The following is an 18222-nucleotide window of genomic DNA, read 5'->3' as shown; positions in this document are numbered from 1 at the left end:
AAAAAAAAAATTTTTAGCTGCTGAATACAGAGGAAACTTCTCTTTTTGGAACACAGAGCTCTTGGTTGACATCACGAGCACAGTGCTCGCTGCTGACATCTCTGTCCATTTTAAGAACTGTCCAGAGTAGGAGAAAATCCCCATAGCAAACATATGCTGCTCTGAACAGTTCCTAAAATGGACAGAGATGTCAGCAGAGAGCACTGTGTTCCAAATAGAAAAGAATTTCCTCTGTAGTATTCAGCAGCTAATAAGTACTGGAAGGATTAATATTTTTTAATAGAAGTAATTTACAAATCAAAAGTTTTCCACCGGAGTAACAGTCCTGCCTGTTATTATTGGGTGCACAGATTCCTTTACAGAGCTGTGAATAATACCTTACTACTATATTTATATTGATTAACTAGACATAAAACACACATTAAAAAAATATTCCAATCTTTTACCATATTTTCTTTTTTGCCTTTTTACTTTGTCACCATCATGGACTTGTTTCTTCTGCTTTTTGGCACCAATGGCCCCGTCTTCCTCCTCCATATTCTGGGGTGGAGCTAAATACAATGAAATGATCTACATCAGCGGGGGTAAAGGCAGGCTAATGTCACACCACGTCATTCGGAGCCATCCATCACCTGACATCCATTGCTGAGAAGTGATAATTCCTCATTTTGCATACAACCTTGCTTCTATGTAGGTATTATACATTAGTGTCTTCATAAGTATGTTTAGGCATTTTGAAGCAGTGCCCCCTTACTTCTTTTAGGAATCCCGTGATTCCCTTTTTCCCTTGTCTGTGTACACTCTCATTATATTGTATGTGTATTTTATATTGGCCTCTTATGGCCATTGCTTTTTCACATGAATCAATAAAGAAGTGTTTTATGCTTTGTTTATTTCTTTATTATCCTCGTTGCATGCTTTTCTTATTGGATTAACCCTGAAATCCTTAAAGGGGTACTCAGGTGGCATCAACTGGTGGCAGAAAGTCAAACAGATTTGTAAATTACTTCTATTAAAAATCTTTATCCTTCCAGTACTTATTAGCAGCTGTATGCTACAGAGGAAATTCTCTGCTTTTTGAATTTTTTTTGGTCTCGTCCACAGTGCCACAGTGCTCTTTGCTGACACCTCTGTCCATGTCAGGAACTGTCCAGAGTAGCCTAGGTTTGCCATGAGGATTTTCTCCTGCTATGGACAGCTCCTGACACGGACAGAGGTGTCAGCAGAGAGCACTGTGGACAAGACAAAAAAAGAGATTCAAAAAGAAAAGAATTTCCTCTGTACCATACAGCTGTTAAAAAGTACTGGAAGGATATAGATAAAGATTTTTTTTATAGAAGCAAATTTACAAATCTGTTTAACTTTCTGGCACCAGTTGACTTAAATGGGCACTGTCATGAACTTTTTTTTTAATATGTTGTAGTACTGATGTACTACAACATATTGTCACGATGCCGGCTGGCAGGTAGTGGATCCTCTGTGCCAGAGAGGGATGGCGAGGACCGCGCTAGTGGACCGGTTCTAAGCCACTACAGGTTTTCACCAGAGCCCGCCGCAAAGCGGGATGGTCTTGCTGCGGCGGTAGTGACCAGGTCGTATCCACTAGCAACGGCTCACCTCTCTGACTGCTGAAGATAGGCGAGGTACAAGGGAGTAGGCAGAAGCAAAGTCGGACGTAGCAGAAGGTCGGGGGCAGGCGGCAAGATTCGTAGTCAGGGGAGATAGCAGAAGTTCTGGTACACAGGCTTAAAACACACAAAACGCTTTCACTAGGCACAAGGGCAACAAGATCCGGCAAGGGAGTGCAAGGGAGGAGACTAGATATAGCCAGGGAACAGGTGGGAGCCAATTAAGCTAATTGGGCCAGGCACCAATCATTGGTGCACTGGCCCTTTAAGTCTCAGGGAGCTGGCGCGCGCGCGCCCTAGAGAGCGGAGCCGCGCGCGCCAGCACATGACAGCAGGAGACGGGAACGGGTAAGTGACCTGGGATGCGATTCGCGAGCGGGCGCGTCCCGCTGTGCGAATCGCATCCCCAACGGCCATGACAGGGCAGCGCTCCCGGTCAGCGGGACCGACCGGGGCGCTGCGGAGAGAGAGACGCCGTACGCGCTCCGGGGAGGAGCGGGGACCCGGAGCGCTAGGCGTAACAGTACCCCCCCCCTTAGGTCTCCCCTTCTCTTTGTCTGGTAACTGCCTCCCCTGGGATGAGGACACCGGAAAAGGATGGAGGGATTCCTCAACAGCAGGCGGAACAGCAGGAGTAGGGATGGGGAGGGAGGGCAGAGGGCGAGACTTGGCACGGGGCAGTGTGACACCAGGACGAGGGCCATGAGGGGACACAGAGGTTTGCCTGATGGGACTGGGAGGGGGGGAGAGGCATTTCTTGTGACAGGCAGAGTCCTTAATGACCTTAGGGGGACCGGATACAGGAGGAACCACAGGGTCACGGCAGGGAGTACTGGGGACCGGTTGAAGGCAGTCCTTGGAACAAGAGGGACCCCAACTCTTGATCTCCCCAGTGGACCAATCCAGGGTTGGGGAATGGTGTTGAAGCCAGGGTAGTCCAAGGAGAACTTCAGAAGTGCAATTAGGAAGGACAAAAAATACAATTTCCTCGTGATGAGGTCCGATGCACATTAGGAGGGGCTCCGTGCGATAACGCACGGTGCAGTCCAATCTGGCTCCGTTGACCGCGGAAATGTGGAGTGGCTTGACAAGACGGGTCACCGGAATGCGGAATTTATTCACTAGGGACTCCCGAATAAAATTCCCAGAAGCTCCAGAGTCCAGGCAGGCCACGGCTGAGAGGGGAGAGCTGGCTGACGTAGAAATCCGAACAGGCACCGTGAGACGTGGAGAAGTCGACTTAGCATCAAGAGACGCCACACCCACGAGAGCTGGGTGCGAGCGTGCGTTTCCCAGACGTGGAGGACGGATTGGGCACTCCACCAAAAAATGTTCAGTACTGGCACAGTACAGACAAAGATTCTCTTCCTTACGGCGATTCCTCTCTTCCAGGGTCAGGCGAGACCGATCCACTTGCATGGCCTCCTCGGCGGGAGGCCTAGGCGCAGATTGCAGTGGAGACTGTGGGAGAGGTGTCCAGAGATCTAAGTCTTTTTCCTGGCGGAGCTCTTGATGCCTCTCAGAAAAACGCATGTCAATGCGAGTGGCTAGATGAATGAGTTCATGCAGGTTAGCAGGAGTCTCTCGTGCGGCCAGAACATCTTTAATGTTGCTGGATAGGCCTTTTTTAAAGGTCGCGCAGAGAGCCTCATTATTCCAGGAAAGTTCAGAAGCAAGGGTACGGAATTGTATGGCGTACTCGCCAACGGAGGAATTACCCTGGACCAGGTTCAGCAGGGCAGTCTCAGCAGAAGAGGCTCGGGCAGGTTCCTCAAAGACACTTCGAATTTCCGAGAAGAAGGAGTGTACAGAGGCGGTGACGGGGTCATTGCGGTCCCAGAGCAGTGTGGCCCATGACAGGGCTTTTCCAGAGAGAAGGCTGACTACGAAAGCCACCTTAGACCTTTCAGTGGGAAACTGGTCCGACATCATCTCCAAGTGCAGGGAACATTGCGAAAGAAAGCCACGGCAAAACTTAGAGTCCCCATTAAATTTGTCCGGCAAGGACAGGCGGAGGCTAGGAGTGGCCACTCGCTGCGGAGGGGGTGCAGGAGCTGGCGGAGGAGATGATTGCTGCTGAAGTTGCGACTGAAGTTGGCGCACAATGGTGGACATTTCCGACAGCTGGTGGGATAGATGGGCGATCTGTCGGGATTGCTGGGCGATCACCGTGGTGATATCCGAGATATAAGGCAGAGGGACCTCAGCGGGATCCATGGCCGGATCTACTGTCACGATGCCGGCTGGCAGGTAGTGGATCCTCTGTGCCAGAGAGGGATGGCGAGGACCGCGCTAGTGGATCGGTTCTAAGTCACTACTGGTTTTCACCAGAGCCCGCCGCAAAGCGGGATGGTCTTGCTGCGGCGGTAGTGACCAGGTCGTATCCACTAGCAACGGCTCACCTCTCTGGCTGCTGAAGATAGGCGAGGTACAAGGGAGTAGGCAGAAGCAAAGTCGGACGTAGCAGAAGGTCGGGGGCAGGCGGCAAGATTCGTAGTCAGGGGAGATAGCAGAAGTTCTGGTACACAGGCTTAAAACACACAAAACGCTTTCACTAGGCACAAGGGCAACAAGATCCGGCAAGGGAGTGCAAGGGAGGAGACTAGATATAGCCAGGGAACAGGTGGGAGCCAATTAAGCTAATTGGGCCAGGCACCAATCATTGGTGCACTGGCCCTTTAAGTCTCAGGGAGCTGGCGCGCGCGCGCCCTAGAGAGCGGAGCCGCGCGCGCCAGCACATGACAGCAGGAGACGGGAACGGGTAAGTGACCTGGGATGCGATTCGCGAGCGGGCGCGTCCCGCTGTGCGAATCGCATCCCCAACGGCCATGACAGGGCAGCGCTCCCGGTCAGCGGGACCGACCGGGGCGCTGCGGAGAGAGAGACGCCGTACGCGCTCCGGGGAGGAGCGGGGACCCGGAGCGCTAGGCGTAACACATATTTCTAATATACTTTATTTTTTTTGTAATTAAAACACTTTATTTTAATGTTGAAATTCGGCCACTAGGGGTCTCCCTCCTAGTGGCCGGCTGCAGCCTGCTGTGACGTCACAGATGAATTCGGACCAATCCCGGCCGGGCATCGGTCCGAATTCAGTCAGGCTGCGCTCTCTCCCTGCCTGTCTGACAGGCGGGAGCAAGCACTATGAACTATGAGGATGCGCGCAGGCTCGCACGCCGGCCCCACGGCTCCTGGTGTGTGGTAGAATTTCACCCTCCACTTTAGTCTTTTGCGGGTGGGGGGGGAGGGTTATGGGGCGGGTGTGCGTGGCAGGGTTCGGGGGAGTGGGATGTGCGACAGGGTGCCTCCAGTTGTTTCCTCACTACAACTCCCAGCATGCCCTGAAAGCCAATAGATGTCAGGGCAAGCTGGGAGTTGTACTGGTGAAACAGCTGGAGGCACCCTGAATAGATGAACTAAGGGCGAACTAAGGTGCCTGCTGGGGAAGTCTGCCTGTTAAGAGAGCACACTACCAGGCAGACAAAAAGGCATTTTTAATATAGTAAAAAAAAATTAAAGGCAGGGAGGGGGTTAGGGATAGATGGGCAATAGGCAGGGACAGAAAAAAAAAATTTGTAAAAATGTTTGCCACCGGAGTTCCCTTTTTAAAGCACAGCAAAAATAAAAACATATTGTTAATAGTAACCCCTTTGGCCAATATCCTTTGTCTGGCTGTAAGTATAAGCTGCTGCGACATTTTATTGCCCGACGACTACTGTAAAACTTAACGTTGTCATAAACAAAACATGACTGGAGCCTGTGGCCACTGGTGTTTGACAGCAACACTTCCATTGATCCACCAGCAGATCTACTGCTTTGTCATCTCCACCTGCTCAGATATGAATTCAATGTCACCATTACCAGCCCTGTGTTGGCACTGCATCTTGCCAGGCTGTGATCTGGAGTCCTTGGCTAACACTCACCTTTGTCAGGTCCTATATCTGCAGGTGTGGATTCAGTATGGGATTTGCTTGCAGTTTCTCTTTTCTTCACTTTCCGCTTCTTGTCAGGCTCAGATTTTTCATTGTCATCTGAGCCAGGGTTTTCTGAGCAACAATAATAAAAAGAAAATATTTTTTATATCTTTATTTTACAAATCAATAAACTAGTAGGTTGTTACCGTATACTATTCCACTTAAAGGGATAGTCTGGTGGAAAACAATTTTTTTTCTAATCAACTGGTTCCAGAAAAGAAAAAGAAAAAAGATTTGTAAATTACTTCTATTTAACAATCTTAATCCTTCCAGTACTTATCAGCTGCTGTATGTTTCAGAGGAAGTTGTGTAGTTCTTTCCAGACTGATCACAGTGCTCTGTGCTGACACCTCTGTCCATGTCAGGAACTGTCCAGGGTACAAACAAATCACCATAACAAACCTATCCTACTCTGGACAGTATCTAACATAACTACCTCTGTAGTATACAGCATCTGATAAGTACTGGAAGGATTAAGATTTTTATATAGAAGTAATTTACAAATCTGTTTAACTTTCTGGCACCAGTTGATCAGAGTATCCCTTTAACCCCTTGAGGACCAGGCCATTTTTCTTTTTTTTTTTTGCACTTTAGTTTTTATCTCCTCCCCTTCTAAAATCATAACACTTTCAATTTTCCACCTACAGACCTATATAAGGGCTTGTTTTTTTGCACCACCAATTTTACTTTGTAATGACATCAATTATTTCACCATAAAATCTATGGTGAAACCCAAAAAAAAATTAATAATAATTTGTGGGGCAAAATTGAAAGAAAAAATACCATTTTGTAACTTTTGGGTGCTTTCAATTCCACGCAGAGCACTTTTGGGTAAAAAGGTATTTATTATGTAGCTCTATCCGATTAAAATGATACCCAACTTATATAGGTTTGATTTTGTTTTACTTCTTAAAAAAATTAGCATGCTTAAAATTGTCCTATTCTGACCCCTATAACTTATTTATTTTTCCATATACAGGGATGTATGAGGGCTAATTTTTTTGTGCCGTGATCTGTAGTTTTTATCGGTACAATTTTTGCTTTGATGGGACTTTTTGATCACTTTTTATACATCTTCTTAAGATATACAAAGTGACCAAAAATACGCAATTTTGGACTTTATCTTATTTTTTTTACAGATACACCGCTGACCGTGCGGTTAAAGTAACATTACATTTTTAACCGCGCGGTCAATGGACATTTACGCACGTGGCAATACAACATATGTTTATTTTTGTTTACAGATTTTTTTTGGGGGGGGGGGCAAAAGATGGGTAATTCAAACTTTTATTATGGAAGGGGTTAATTCACATTTATTAACTTTTTTTTTTTTACTTTTTTTACAATATTTTTTGTCCCCATAGGGGACTATTACATGCAATCCTTGGATTGCATACACTGTTCAATGCTATGCCATAGCATAGCATTGATCAGTGTTATCGGTGCTCTTCTGCTCCAGCCTGCCATGGCTGACTGGAGCTTCAGACCAACGATTAGACGGCAAGGAGGTAGGTAAGGGCCTTCCTGTCGTCCTCCCAGCTGATCGGGACACCGCGGTGGTCCCAATCAACTCTGCTGAGCTGCCGGTCTAAGGGGTTATTGCCAGGCATCACTGTGATCGTTGATGTCCAATATTAGACATGGGTTCGGTTATCCGACCCGTGTCATAGAAGGGGAGCGGGAAAAAGGGTGTACAGTTACGCCCTTGGTCCTCAAGAGGTCAAATATTACTCATACATAGAAACAAAAAAGTATCCAGATACAAATGTAACACTATGAACTAGGGGGGAAATTCATCAAAACGTGCAAAGGAAACATTGCCCAGTTGCCTATGGCAACCAATCAGATTTCTTCTTTCATTTTGCAGAGGCCTTGTTAAAAATGAAAGACAAAATCTGATTGGTTGCCATAGGCAACTGGGCAACTTTTTCTCTGCACAGGTTTTGTTAACTCTCCCCCTACATTGTATTTGCACTGATGCTGCTTTGTTGCACATTCCAGCATGTTAGAGATGGGTAATGAGCCCCCCCCCTTTCTCATCGGCAAACAGAGGGAGGAGAGCACTTCAGGCAAAAACGGTGTAGAAATAAAAGGTGCTTTATTCAACCATCAAATAACATGCAACGTTACAATCTCTACATGAGGCCTCTCTCAATTCTCAATGCTTCAGAAAGACCTAACGGAGAGGTTGAAATGTTGCGGCTTTTATTTGATGGGTAAAAAAAGCCCCTTTATTTCTACACCATTTTGCCTGAAGTGCTGTCCTCCTGTTTGTTGGGTAATATTGACCTTGGTCTGGTCTGAGGATGGAGCACCGACAGACTAAAAGTCATAGTGCCCCATTCTCATCCTTCTGTTTGAACCCCTTTTTTCCTGAGTGCTGGTATAGGTGTAGTACAACTGGATGGGGTCTTACAGGAACAACGGGGACACAAGATTCTAATGCTGTTGATAGCAGGGGGTTCTAGTGCCGAGCCCCCCCCCAGACATCCCATAACTGTGTATACTTGACTGTCATCAGAATGTTCCTATAGATGATTACATGAAGCGTTCTCATACCATCTTTCTTCCCTCGCCTTGTTATTTTCTTGCCAAGTCTGACATTTTTCTTGGGCTCTTGAGCAGCGGATCCTCCTTCTTCTTCATGTCCCCCCATACTTATGTCAGCTGTAAAGATCGAGATTATTTATGTGACAGATGGGAAAACAAGGCTTACACATTGTTAGAGGACCTGTGGTCAGCATTATATATATGTGGTAGGCCTCAGGGGTAGGGGTAGTACAGTCAGGGATTTGAATGGTATATCAGGGGTTAATGTTAACCCTATAGTTCATGACGCCAGGCTGAGGGCTAGTATGCTGAGATGACTCTCCGGCCTATCGCCGACCTTCCCAGTAACGATAGGTGCATAAGCATTAAGACTGAAGGTCCACAAGGTAGTTGAATTTGAACTTGCATAAACTTTACTTAACGGCTTGCGGTATATGCCACAAAGTAGCAACAGTCTCAATCAAACAGTCTCTCTATACTTCAATGACTGACAGATGTTGCGGACCTTGACTTTAGATAATAGTTTCTGAATTCAGGGTATATTGCGAAGATCCGTCCGGATTTAGGGGATAGATAAGGTCCGGTGGTCTTGCAGAGTGTTTAGGGATTGATACACTCACAATTTGGAATAGAACAGCCGTCGCCGCAAGGCTAAGACTCACTGATGACAGCAGCGCAGATCCTTTCTCGTCAACAGCCAGGAACCAAGAGAGAGATTAAAGGGGTACTCTGGTGCTTACACATCTTATCCCCTATCCGATAAGATGCCTGATCTCGGGAGTCCCGCAGCTGGGGACCCCTGGGATCTTGCACGCGGCACCCGTTTGTAATCAGTGCCCGGAGCATGTTCGCTCCGGGTCTGATTACGCTCGACCACACGGCCGGCGGCGTGTGACATCACGCCCCCACCCCCGTGTGACGTCACGCTCCGCCCCTCAATGCAAGCCTACGGGAGGGGGCATGATAGGCATCTTATCCCCTATCCTTTGGATAGGGGATAAGATGTGTAAGCACCGGAGTACCACTTTAATGGCCGCCGTGCCCTTATATGGGCAGGGGCGAGTCCGTTTTGATTGGTCCAGCCATCTGTCACTCACCGTCACAAAGGAAATGAGTGCATCACGTCACAAGGACCTCCAAAAGTCCTCAAGCAGAAATACCATAGAGTTTACCTGATCACGTGATCAGCAGGTCCTGCTACGCTTCTCACAGGTAATTAACTATTTATGTACATTTTATACAGTTAAACTTCCACAAATAAGGAGCATATGAATAGAGCAATGACTATAGGGGTGAGAGGTGACTAGGGGTGGACTATACAAAAGGACCCCGACGTCCTAGGGACTCTGGCTATGGGGACCTATAAACAGGTACTGTATAGGATGCGGTACCAGGACACCACATTGTTATATATATATATATATCACAACAGCGATAATAATTAAATATCTACCGTATATACTCTAGTAGAAGCCGACCTAAATATAAGCCGAGGCCCCTAATTTCACCCCAAAAACCCAGGAAAAAGTTATTGACTCAACTATAAGCCTAGGGTGGGAAATACATCATCCCCCATGTCATCATCACCCCCCGTCATCTTCCCCCTCCTTCATCATCACCGCCTGTCAATCCTGTCATCAGTGGTCTTCAACCTGCGGACCTCCAGATGTTGCAAAACTACAACTCCCAGCATGCCCGGACAGCCGATGGCTGTCCGGGCATGCTAGGAGTTGTAGTTTTGCAACATCTGGAGGTACGCAGTTTGAAGACCACTGAGAAGGGATTGACAGGCGGAGAGTTCACTCGAGTATAAGCCGAGAGGGGGCGTTTTCAGCACGAAAAATTGTGCTAAAAAACTCGGCTTATACTCGAGTATATATGGTACCTTCACAATCCCCTGATGCAGTCATTCTGATGCTCACTGGGACCCTGCTCTATCTCAACACACAGGAAATGGCTGAAAACACTTGCTCAGCCAACCACTGGCTGCAGACTGGAATTTCCTTTCAGCCAAGACAGGACCGGGAAGTTTAAAAAAACTTTTTAACCTGTGATGTACACAGCCACTTTTGTAAGCGTGGCCTACGCTAGTGTAGATTTAAAGGACAAGTATCACGAACAAAAATGTATACTCTATCAGAAGTCTGAGCGCTGAGCCCCCCCCCTGTGGTCTGCTGTTTGGAGCCCCAGGTTTCCAGCACAGGAGCGCGTCACGACCCCCACCTGAAGCAGAGGCCGCCACGCCCCCTCCATATAGCTCTATGGGAGAGCCGAAGATTACCGAACTTAGTGGAGGGGGCGTGGCGGCCTCCACTTTGTGCAGGGGGGGTCGTAACGCGCTCCTGTGCTGGAGGCCTGGAGCTCCAAACAGCAGACTGCGAGGGGCCCCAGCGCTCGGAACCCCGCTTCAGATAGGGTTTTGATTGTAATACTTGTCCTTTGAGACAAAGTGAAGGCTTTTTGACAAGCTGCACATAATAAATCATAATAAATCATGATCACTGCAAAAAGTTAACCAACCTCTGGCATATCTGCAAAAAGACAAAAATTAAAAAAAACAGGATAAGGATAGGTTTACTCTACGATCGCGCCCCCGTCACTCGTATACCTCTGCATCTCGCTAAATACAGGATGCTGCCGTATACTGGTAATGGTAGCTGGGACCCCATTGGCTTCTATGATCAAACTAAATCACCTAGTGACTTGTTTGGGACACGGGGGGATGAGGTGGAACTGCGTGGGATCAAGGGAGAGAATTAAGTAAAACGGGGGGGGGGACAAGGTGGAGAATTAAAGGACAACTTCAGCGTTATATAACATGATATAAGTGTTTAATCGTGGGGGGTACCTGGGACCCCCTGCAATCTCCTCAGTGAGAGCGCTAATGTGCGTAGCGTCGACCTAGAGGTCGACGGTTACGCCCCCTCCCCATACAGTTCTATGGGAGAGGCACGAACGCGATCAAACACTTATCCCCCTATACTGCAGATAGGGGAGAAGTTGTTTTCAGCCGCAGATGGCCTTTAAATGGGGAAAATAAAGTGACACTGGGGTAACAAGGAGGAAAATTAAGTGGCGTAGGGGGAAGAATGAAGTGACGGGGGGGGGGACAAGAAGGGGAATGAAGTGGCACAGAGGTTATTGAGGGGGTGATAAAATGGCACAGTGCTTAGCAGCCACATTTGTAATGGCGATACTGGTATCACATGGTTTCTAACTTGTGGACCTCCTGGGAGTTGTAGTTTTGAAACAGCTAAAAGGCGCACAGTTTGGAGACCAGTATACAGTATACGTTTTTTGCAGCAGCCGACCGTATAGGAAAACATAAACCGCTGTGCTTTCTAATACATCAGAAGTACGATGCCACATACCACCCAACAGCAAACGGGCGCCCCTTGTCTCTATCAAACCTATGGCCACATCTGGCACAATGGTCTGTGTGAACACAGCCATAAATGGAATAGTCTCATAAAATGACTGCGTTTCGCTACAATATACCATCACATCACTGCGGTCTGAACTCCATTAATTATAAAGCAATACTATACGCAGTATTTCCCAACCGGCGTGCCTCCAGCTGTTGTAAAACTACAACTCCCAGCATGGCCGGACAGCCGAAGGCTGTCCGGCCATGCTGGGAGTTGTAGTTTTACAACAGCTGGAGGCACGCCGGTTGGGAAACACTGTCCTACAGATACGCCATCACTTAAAAGATGGAAACATTTCCTTAATGCATTTATTTAGAAACACATTTCATTTCCAATTTTTTTCCAGAAAGGTTTTCTGCATTAAATGTATCGCTAAAAATGGACAACAAAAAACTGTTCAGTAAATGACATTTCTCGTCTGTCTCCAGTACAGAAGGGGTTAACGGGGCGGCTGCGCGTCCTCCCAGCTCAACGCCTGCAACGGCCGAATCACGTGACCGTCCACTGAGGCTCCGGACAGTAGAGGCCGCTGTGCGCTGTCTGTTGTGTCCCCGCCCCCGCCGCTGAATAAAAATCAAGCAGGCTTCTTAAAAATGGCCGTCCTCACAGCTGTGCTAGATAGGGTGGGAAAAGACGCTGAAACGAGGTTTTATTTGATTGATTTACGTGCTTTGGTAAATCCCCTCAAAGATTAAAGCAGTGTTTATGTTTAGTTAACAGTTTCACAATTCATAGCTTGCGATTGTTTACCTCGTATTAACCCTTTACGGGTTGTAAAGTTGTCTGCAAACAGAGGGTCAATAGTATGGAGTCTGATTCACTGGGCGTATGGCGACACCTAGTGGTCATTGCTGCACATACTGATTGTTTTTCCAAACAAGTGTGTTTTCAGCGGTTCCAAAACTACCACTCCCAGCATGCCCAGGATTAACCTTATAAAAGATAATTTAAAGTGAGAATTATATATTTGTTCTCAACACATGGACATTAATATCACAATTTGTGCAAAGCTTATAGCGGACTATTAACGTTTGCTGCATCCCATGGTGATATTTACAGATGTTGTTTTACATGATGTTATAGTGTGACATTGTTTGGACTTGAAACTTTATAAAAATGAATGTTAGACTGACAGCTAAAGGCTGTCTGGGCATGCTGGGGCTTGTAGTTTTGCAACAACCGGAGGCAAATCAGATTAGAAACACAATGCTAAACTTAAAGGGGTTATCCAGGAAAAAACTTTATATATATCAACTAACTCCAGAAAGTTAAACAGATTTGTAAATTACTTCTATTAAAAAATCTTAATCCTTTCAGTACTTATGAGCTGATGAAGTTGAGTTGTTCTTTTCTGTCTAAGGGTGCGTTCATGATATGTTTTACGCCTGGCGGCCGCCGCCGTAGTTGCTTCGGCGCTAGGGCTGTGGGGCACTGAGCCGTCACCATTGACGGCTATGCAGTGCTCGCGGAATCCGCACAAAGAATGAACATGTTCTTTCTTCACGCGGAACAATTTCAGCGACGAAACTGTCCGTCGCGGAAATTCCGCAGTGTGAACGGGTCTCGCGGAGACCCATTCACACTAATGTTAAGTTCACACTGCGGAATTCCGCTCGCGGAGTTCCGTTTGTGGAATTCCAAAAGAATACCGTAGTGTGAACATGGCCTAAGTGCTCTCTGATGACACGTGTCTCGGGAACCGCCCAGTTTAGAAGCAAATCCCCATAGCAAACCTCTTCTACTCTGTGCAGTTCCCGAGACAAGCAGAGATGTCAGCAGAGAGCACTGTTACCAGACAGAAAACAACAACTCGACTTGAGCAGCTCATAATTATTGAAAGGATTAAGCTTTTTTAATAGAAGTCATTTACAAATCTGTTTAACTTTCTGGCACCAGTTGATTTAAAAAAAATAAAATAAAAATTCCACGGGAGTACCCCTTTAAGTAGAAGACAGGAGCTTCTTTAGGGTCCTATACAGTACAAATGGAGCCACCTTTACTTGGTGTCCAAAGGAGCAGCTAACCCTGGCACAGGTAAGGAGTAGTACAGAACTTGTAGTTCCTCCCTGTACTGTAGGGGGCGCTACCAGACAGCCAGTCAGTGCTTGCACCTCAGGTGATTTACCAGTAAAATGCCCTTTCTGATTGGTCAGTTCCTCCAGTTGTGACATGTTTTGCAGATCTGGACTGTCCGTAGCATTGTATGTTGAGTCTGGTTTCAAGTTACAATGGTCCAGAAAAAAAACATTGTATGTTGAAACTATTGTATGTTAAGGCCATTGTAAGTTGAGGAATCACTGTATTCAAATACCCGGACACAAAAAAAGATGCTGTATAGCTCTCATATCCCTATATACTAAAAAAAATAATAAAAAATTTTTTTAAAAAAAACTGTGTAATGTGCATGCTGCCAGATTTGCCAATTTCAGGCAGACCTTTATCTCATGTGTACAGTGGTCCCTCAACATATGATGGTAATCGGTTCCAAATGGACCATCGTTTGTTGAAACCATCGCATGTTGAGGGATCTGTCCAATGTAAAGTATAGGACAGTGGTCTACAACCTGCGGACCTCCAGATGTTGCAAAACTACAACACCCAGCATGCCCGGACAGCCGTTGGCTGTCCGGGCATGCTGGGTGTTGTAGTTTTGCAACATCTGGAGGTCCGCAGGTTGTAGACCACAGTTAGAGGAAGTTGTACTCACCTGTCCCCGCCGCTCCGGACCGTCACTGCTCGTCACCACTACCCTGGATGTCGCCTTCCATCGCTGTCGCCGCGTCCCCAAGGTGTCCCCGACGCTCCGGCAAGGCCTCTGCTTCCCCGGCATCCTCGCTCTCCGTCGCCGCCATCACATTGCTACGCACGCAGCTCCTATTGGATGACGGGACGGCGTGCGCAGCGACGGGATGACGACGATGGAGAGCGCTGACGATGCAGGGGATCCCGCAGAGGACGCGCCGGAGCCCCGAGGACAGGTAAGTGATCGTCAGCGGACCACACGGGGCACCGTAAACGGCTATCCGGTGGCAGCTGAAGCAGTCTGCGCTGCCGGATAGCCGTTTATGCGATGGCCCCGACATACAAAAGCATCGAATGTTGATGCTGCCTCTGAGAGGCCATCGCATGTTGAAATGATCGTATGTCGAGGGGTCACTGTATAGGTTTCCAGGCAAATGTAACACTTGAATTAAACGTGTTGCTACATTTATTTATTTATATATTATTTGTTTTTTTAATACACTTTTGGAAATGTTTTTTGTTTGTTTTTCACTTACCAGAAAATTATAAATATTCAATAAATTTTCATAGTTCCCACTGCTGGCCAGCAGAGGGGGCTAATGTGAGATGGCAAGAAATATGGAGGAAAGCAACTAGTAACATGACAGCTGCAAATATGGCCTGGCCCCTCTTTCTGCTGGTAAAGGACCCCCACTGATCTTCAGAATGGGGACAAAATTGTCCCCAGAATGAATGAAGTGCAGCACATGTGCACGGCCAGTACTCAGTTTATTCTGAATGGGGCTGCTGAGCATTCCCAAGTGTTCGAATATTGTTCAGCAGCCCCATAGAAAATGAACAGAGTGCCGGCGCCTCATTAATGTTGTCCCTATTCTCTGGATCAGTGGGGGGTCCTATCAGTCAGACACCAGCCAGCAGTTTGTTATGCCTTATCCTGTGGCTAGGGGATAACTTCTTCAGACAGGAACGCCCTTTTAGGTTATGGTCACACGTGTCGTATTTGATGCTGTGTATTTTTATTTTTCTACCTATTGAAGTCAATGAGTAGGAAAATGTGCAGCAGCAAAATGCGACACGTGTGACCCTTCCCTTAGGGTCTATTCACACATCCTGTATCCTGCACATATTTCGTACGTATGATTTGAAGCTATGTCCAGTCATTTAGTTTACACTGAAATCTGCTGCATATAATCTGCAGCTTCAAATGCAAGAAATATAAGCAGGATACTGTACGTGGGAATACACCCTTAAGATGGTCCTGGAAGATTAGTACACTGCTCAAAAATATAAAGGGAACACTTAAACAATACAATGTAACTCCAAGTCAATGACACTTCTGTGAAATCCCACTGTCCACTCAGGAAGAAACACTGATTGACAATCCATTTCACATGCTGTTGTGCAAATGGAACAGACAACAGGTGGAAATTATAGGCAATTAGCAAGACACACCCAATAAAGGAGTGGTTCTGCAGGTGGTGACCACAGACCACTTCTCAGTTCCTATGCTTCCTGGCTGATGTTTTGTTCACTTTTGAATGCTGGCAGTGCTTTCACTCTATTGGTTGTATGAGACGGAGTCTACAACCCAAGTAGCTCAGGTAGTGCAGCTCATCCAGGATGGCACATCAACGCGAGCTGTGGCAAGAAGGTTTGCTGTGTCTGTCAGCGTAGTGTCCAGAGCATGGAGGCGCTACCAGGAGACAGGCCGGTACATCAGGAGACGTGGAGGAGGTCGTAGGAGGGCAACAACCCAGCAGTAGGACCGCTACCTCTGTCTTTGTGCAAGGAGGAGCACTGCCAGAGCCCAGCAAAATGACCTCCAGCAGGCCACAAATGTGCATGTGTCCACTCAAACGGTCAGAAACAGACCCCATGAGGGTGGAATGAGGGCCCGATGTCCACAGGTGGGGGTTGTGCTTACAGCCCAACACCATGCAGGACGTTTGACATTTGCCAGAGAACACCAAGATTGGCAAATTTGCCACTGATGCCCTGTGCTCTTCACAGATGAAAGCAGGTTCACACTGAGCACATGTGACAGACGTAACAGAATCTGGAGACGCCGAGGAGAATGTTCTGCTGCCTGCACCATCCTCCAGCATGACCAGTTTGGCAGTGGGTCAGTAATGGTGTGGGGTGGTATTTCTTTGGGGGACCACACAGCTCTCCATGTGCTTGCCAGAGGTAGCCTGACTGCCATTAGGTACCAAGATGAGATCTTCAGACCCCTTGTGAGACCATATGCTGGTACGCTTGGCCCTGGGTTCCTCCTAATGCAAGACAATGCTAGACCTCATATGGCTGGAGAGTGTCAGCAGTTCCTGCAGGAGAAAGGTATTGATGTAATGGACTGGCCCGCCCGTTCCCCAGACCTGAATCCGATTGAGCACATCTGGGACATAATGTCTCACTCCATCCACCAACGCCACGTTGTACCACAGACAGGACAGTGTAGTTACCTGGCCGACATAGGCATAGGTTACTTTGACTGGGCTGACATAGGGGTTAAGAGGCCCGAGCGAGGGAGAACATAGTGTTAATGTGAACACCTTTCCCTTTTTACTTAGGATGGTGGGTGATTCTGGGGGGGGCCAGGTTAGGGGGAGAGTTAGGCCCCCTTACACTTGCATACGCCCCTGTTTAGATTATACCTCTCTATTTCCCCTGCTCACACCAGTCTGGCTTACCGGGAGCTCCACACCCACCCGCCCCTCATTTGTACGTTTTTTCTCATGGGTACCTTCATTTTTCTTTTCTGGTCTGTTGTATATTTTTTCCTTTCATTTTTGGCGACCTGTAACCCCCCGTTTTATATAAAAATAATAATATTTAGTAGTGCAGATGCTTGATTTCATGCACGAACCTTTCCTGCATTTAGTTTTTTCTGCCCCTGTGGGGTTGCTTTCACGGTTTATGTCTATTGTATGTGTCTTCAGGTTCCCGCTCTTTCTTGAAGTCACAGCGGGTGGTGAAGAAAGAGAATAACAGAGATCGGGAGGCTGAAGGCGGAGTTACCCGCTGGCAGTGCGGGCAGCCGGTATAGCGCTTCAGCCATTGTTTACAATTACTGTTGACCGCTATGCCGTTTTGTTTACAGTTTATTTCTAAATTTATAATTAAACGCTGTGAACGACTTACTCAGTCCAGCAAAAGGTTTATTGCTGTTTGCCTCAATTATTTATAGTATTAAATGAGGGGCTGGTCAGGTGTGGGAGCTTAAAGGGGTACTCTGCTGCTCAACATTTGGAACAGACTGTTCTGAACGCTGGAGCCCGGAGCTCGTGACATAATAGCCACGCCCCCTCATGACGTCACACGCCACCCCCTCAATACAAGTCTATGAGAGGGGGCGTGACGAGCTCCCGGCGCCAGCTCCAGCGTGTGGAACAGTTTGTTCCAAACACTGAACAGTGGAGTACCCCTTTAACGGTGAGGTGGTTCATGTTCGGCACAGTCTCCTGTTACTAAGAGGTTCCTTTTCTGGAGCTGAAGATAGCAGGAGTCCAGAAGGTATCACATCTATTACATCTGGGAACCTTGGTTAAGTGCGCAATTGGCAATTGCTTTAATACCGGGGCAAAATGGCGATGTGAATGAGGTGTAAATGTGGTGTGCCTGGGTTGGGTTGAGAGATATTTATTGCTTTATATACTTCTGTTCTCATACTCTGCATAATTTGTTTGTTTGTTTTTTTGCCCCTAAGGCTAAGTTCACACAGCAGAATTTCTGCACAGAATTCTGCATGAAAATTCTACAGAAATTAAAGGGATTATCCAGGAAAAAAAACTTTTTTTCATATATCAACTGGCTCCAGAAAGTTAAACAGATTTGTAAATTACTTCTATTAAAAAAATCTTAATCCTTTCAGTACTTATGAGCTGATGGAGTTTAGTTGTT

The 18222-nt window shown here is 47.0% G+C and overlaps 1 protein-coding gene across 1 annotated transcript in view; it reads right to left on the bottom strand.

Annotated features, from left to right (window-relative positions):
• LOC130275687 (probable endonuclease 4) overlaps positions 1 to 12349 on the bottom strand; it is a 42553-nt gene extending 30204 nt beyond the window's left edge. The window contains exons 1-4 of the mRNA XM_056523927.1: positions 12331 to 12349; positions 8162 to 8269; positions 5552 to 5674; positions 447 to 551 (exon numbers count right to left, since the gene is read on the bottom strand). Of these exons, the coding sequence (XP_056379902.1) occupies positions 447 to 551; positions 5552 to 5674; positions 8162 to 8258 (325 nt within the window). The 5' untranslated portion in view covers positions 8259 to 8269; positions 12331 to 12349. The remainder of the gene's footprint in view (positions 1 to 446; positions 552 to 5551; positions 5675 to 8161; positions 8270 to 12330) is intronic.
• Between the last annotated feature and the right edge of the window lie 5873 nt (positions 12350 to 18222).

Source organism: Hyla sarda, chromosome 6, assembly GCF_029499605.1.
Source record: "Hyla sarda isolate aHylSar1 chromosome 6, aHylSar1.hap1, whole genome shotgun sequence".
Taxonomy (NCBI): domain Eukaryota; kingdom Metazoa; phylum Chordata; class Amphibia; order Anura; family Hylidae; genus Hyla; species Hyla sarda.
Note: the sequence above shows the minus strand (reverse complement) of the source record. Positions and strands in the feature narration are given on the sequence as shown.